The following is a 4100-nucleotide window of genomic DNA, read 5'->3' on the forward strand; positions in this document are numbered from 1 at the left end:
GCCACCAGATGCTTCTTAACACAGGGGGGCAGAGGAGATTTAATGGAAGGGTGCCTGCCTTTCTCAGCTGAGGTCCCCAGACCCTGGAGGGCCGAACAACCTCAGAGCATCTCCCTAACACTTTTCAAATATGCAAGAAATTAAAAAGACCATTCCCGACACACTTTCCATCCCCTCCAATACCCCAAAGGCAATCAACTAATGAAAAAAAAAAATATATATATATATATTCTCAAACAAAATAGGTTATAGTTCCTTTATTTACAAGTCTTTTGAACACCATCCCTGTATGAAGCGTACATTCAAATATTTTTAGCAGTGAGTGAGTTTAACCGTGGAACACTGTAAACAGATAGAGCCTTTAAATATTTTCTTCATCTTTTCTTCCCCTCTACATTGCATCTTTTAAAACTTGCTTTGGTTCCTTCAGGGAAATACATATATATATAATATAATATTTATCTTTTAAAATAATTCCAAATCACTCTCGAGCTCTTGGAAGGTCGCTGGAAGCTTCCAAGCTCAGTTCTGGGGTGACGAAGGGCAGAGCGTGGCGTGGGAACTGGGTGCTTGGGGGGCTCAAGCCCCTCATAGCTGGGGACCACTGGCCAGGCCTGCTGCTCTGCTGCTCCGCCGCTCCACTGAGCAAATCCAAGCTTGATTTAAGTGTGCTGTAGACTTTGCCAAGCTGCCGCACTCCACAGGCATTTCCTGCAGGGATCTGGGGGCCAGCAGCCTGGGTGCAGCCTCTCGGCTTTTTGATGTCTTCCACCTAAGGGAATGGTCTGCTCTGTCACTAGGCTTTAGGCCAGAGTGGCAGGCCAGGACGAACACCCTAATCGGTAGGAAAAACTAGGTGAGCTGCAGAAGTCGACTGCTGGAAGCTCATGCCTGGGACAGTGTGGTGAGTGGCTAGGAGGGGGTGGAGAGCCCCTAATGCCACCTGGAATAGTAGATTATTTTTCCCTCAAGGATCAGCAGCCCTCTCCCACCTCACAGCGTCCTCTTAGTCCAGTCATCTTTCACATTGGCTTTGGAAAGGAGCCCCAATCCGGACGTCTAGGAATCCTCCCCCTTCCTTCTGCTCCTGTTCCCAAACTGAATTGGGTTTGGAGATCTTGATGCAGGGGTCCTGGAAGTGGACAGGCTCCATGTGGAGGGTCCCTGGTCGGGGTCATTCTCCAGGGGGCCTGGAGGGGGCCCAGTCCCTGATGGAGACCACACCCAACCCGAAGCTCTGCAGTCTCCAAGAGTGAACCACCAGGGGCCCCAAACCATTCATTCTCGTTGATGCACAACTCTCCAAATCCAATGATTGTTAGAAATCTTCACCACCGATGCCCGGGAGCGTCCCGAGTGGCCTCCTTCCAGGCTGTCTCCGCGTAGCCTCCCCTCTCTTGCACATCGCATTTCTTCAAAAGTCACCGTGTGCCTTGACCTTGTGAAGGTCAAAATCTGCATATAATCTCATGTGTATGAAGCCCCCCACCCAGTTCCAGTTGGCTGGAGCCTTAGAGAAGCGGATTGGCCGAGTAGTACTGTAAACGGTCTCTGTTAATCTTTTTTTCCTTCATTCTCCTGTTCTGAAACCAGATTTTGACTTGACGGTCAGTGAGGTTGAGCATTCGAGACAGCTGCAGGCGCTTCTCTTTGTTGATGTACACACTGAAGAAGAACTCCCGCTCCAGCTCCCGGATCTGGTACTTGGTGTAGGGGCAGCGCTTTTTCCGGGCTCGTTGGCCACCTGTGAAGGGAGAAAGAGGCAGGGAGAGAGCCAGGTGTGACGGCTGCAATCCATCCCAGAGCCGCAAGTGGAGGAAAAGGGCTGGCCGCAGGGACTGGAGGCCCTGTCCAAGCCCCATCGAGGTGCCCCCCAGGTTCCCGCCTTCAGGCTCCTACTGCCGGCTGCTGAGAGGCTGCCGGCGGAGGCTCAGCTCCAGATAAAAGCCAGCTCCCTAGATAGGCCCCCAGGGAAGCTGCTTACTCTGCCCCAGAGCAGAAAGGAGGGCTCCTCACTGCAACAGGCGAGTTTGCGCCGCTGAAACCGCTTTCAAAGCGGCGAGCGGGGGTCGCCGGCTGCCTACAGCCCGGCCAGACTAAACAAACAGCCGCCCGCCCGCGGACATTTCACCTTCCAGCACCTGGGCGGCCGGTTCCCGAGGCAGGAAAGGCGGCCCCAGCCCCAGTCTTTCCCGGCTGCGGCGGGACTCGGCCCTCGTGAACATATGGGGCAGCTCCCGGGTCTTCGTCAGCCTGAGTCCTGGCCATCAGCTCCTGCCTCCCCGGCCAGCCTCCTGGCTTCCGCGAGGTGGGGAGGTGGCAGCGGAAGCCCCCTACCCTGGGTCTTTCCTGAACACCAAGGCCACACAGCCATCCTGGTCCCCCCGGCAGAGCAGGGGTGCTATTCCGATAGGGTGGAGGAACGAGGGGTTTCCCAGAGCTGCGGGCAGGCTCGACTTGCTCCCCTTTCAATAAAACTCCACCAGAAGTAAAGAAAAAAACCCGCTTTTGACAGATTGAATAACAACTGTAACATGCAGTCGGACAGAAGGCAGCACGTAATTGCCACCGCGCCACTGGAAAATGGCTTCCTTTGGACAAAAAGGCCAACTTTGGGTTAGTTTGTTTCTTTTAATGTATTACTCGAGCTAAGCGGGCTATTTTATCTGTTAAACACGTTCCTAGTGCCATCGTTAAACAGCGATGTCTTTGAATCCCGGCCGGGACTGGAATCCCGGCGCAACACATGGCTTTTATAAAAATCTCCGGATTACCTCGCTATCAAAGGCTCCGGAGCCCTTGCAAGGGGAATTTACAGGCGCCCACCTCCGGCTCCCCAGCCCCGACCTGGTCCCGAGAGGGGTCGAGCTGCTGGGCTTGGGAGCTGAGAAGGGAACAAAAGGGAGAAAGGCAGTTGTGTGGGTTTTTTTGTTTGTTTGTTTGTTTTTTGTTTTTTGTTTTGGCAGGCATGCCTCGGCCGGTGGGTATTTCACGGCCAATTTCAGCACTCGCCACGTGATCCCGCCTTTTATAACAAAGTTTTGTTGGGGGAACCTAAAGGCCCTTCATAAACCTTATATGCTTATAAAACAGCATATAAAAATTTAACAGCGGTGCTGCGCTAGATTTCCAACTCCCCTTTCATAAAGCGCAGGGCGCTGCCTTTATACGTACTGGAGCCGCCGGCCTTGTCCTCAGTGTGGCCGGAAGACGACTCGGGGCTGCTGCTGCTCTCGGGGCGCCGCCGCCGCTCCTTTTCCTCCGCCGCCGCCGCCGCCGCCTCCCGGCAGCCGCCGGCGCCGCTGTCCGAACTTGAAGTTGCCGGCGTGCCCGTGGCCGCTGCCGCCGCCGCCGCCGCCGCCGCGGAGGTCGCCGCGGCTGCCGGGGGCCCCTTCTCGGCGCTCTTGTCCCCAGGGTAGTCGGAGGAGGCGAGGTTTTCCGGGGTGCCGTAGGCCGTCTCGAAAAACTGGTCGAAAGCCTGTGGCAGGACGCCGTTTCGGCCCACGGTGCTATAGAAATTGGACGAGACGGCGGGGGTGGGGTGGTGGTAGACGTTGGCCGAGCTCTTGGCCAGCACGTCGCCAGGCACGCCGGCCGCGCTGGGCGCCTGCAGGCAGTCTCTGTGCACGAGCTCCTCCGCGGAGTAGCAGTGGGCCAGATTGCCGCGGGGGTGCCATTTAGTGGCGGGCTCAATGGCGTATTCTCTGAAGGTCACTTCGCGCACGGGTTGGACCTGGGGCAGGTTGGAAGAGTAGGAGTATGTCATTGGGCGCGAAGACGGGGTCTGGGGCAGAAAAGAAGGGAGGCTGGAGAAATCTGGACCCGAGACGTAGTAAGTACAACTTGGCAAATACATGTTAGAGGAGCAGGGACCACGCTCATCAAAATCCATCATTGGGCTACCTTGGGCTTTCCGCAGTAGCCGAGCTTAACATGATTCTCCACTGCAGCTGCCTCTTTGAAGCGGATCCGTGAAGTAGAAATTTGGAGACGTAAGCTGACGTGGAAATCTATCCCCATCCTTAGCAGGGAGGTGCTGGTCACGTGACCCGATGTTGAAATTGACAAGCTGCTAGCTAGTCCGGACCTTCCCCCCCCCC

The 4100-nt window shown here is 55.5% G+C and overlaps 1 protein-coding gene across 1 annotated transcript; it reads right to left on the reverse strand.

The window, feature by feature from the left end:
• Positions 1-246: 246 nt before the first annotated feature.
• HOXA11 (homeobox A11) lies at positions 247-3964 on the reverse strand. The gene is made up of 2 exons (XM_007466083.1): positions 3175-3964; positions 247-1744 (listed from the first exon to the last, which is right to left on the reverse strand). The coding sequence occupies exons 1-2, from the start codon at positions 3893-3895 to the stop codon at positions 1512-1514; spliced, it is 954 nt and encodes a 317-aa protein (XP_007466145.1). The 5' UTR covers positions 3896-3964; the 3' UTR covers positions 247-1511.
• Positions 3965-4100: the final 136 nt, after the last annotated feature.

Source organism: Lipotes vexillifer, unplaced genomic scaffold (genome assembly GCF_000442215.2).
Source record: "Lipotes vexillifer unplaced genomic scaffold, Lipotes_vexillifer_v1.1 scaffold150, whole genome shotgun sequence".
Taxonomy (NCBI): domain Eukaryota; kingdom Metazoa; phylum Chordata; class Mammalia; order Artiodactyla; family Lipotidae; genus Lipotes; species Lipotes vexillifer.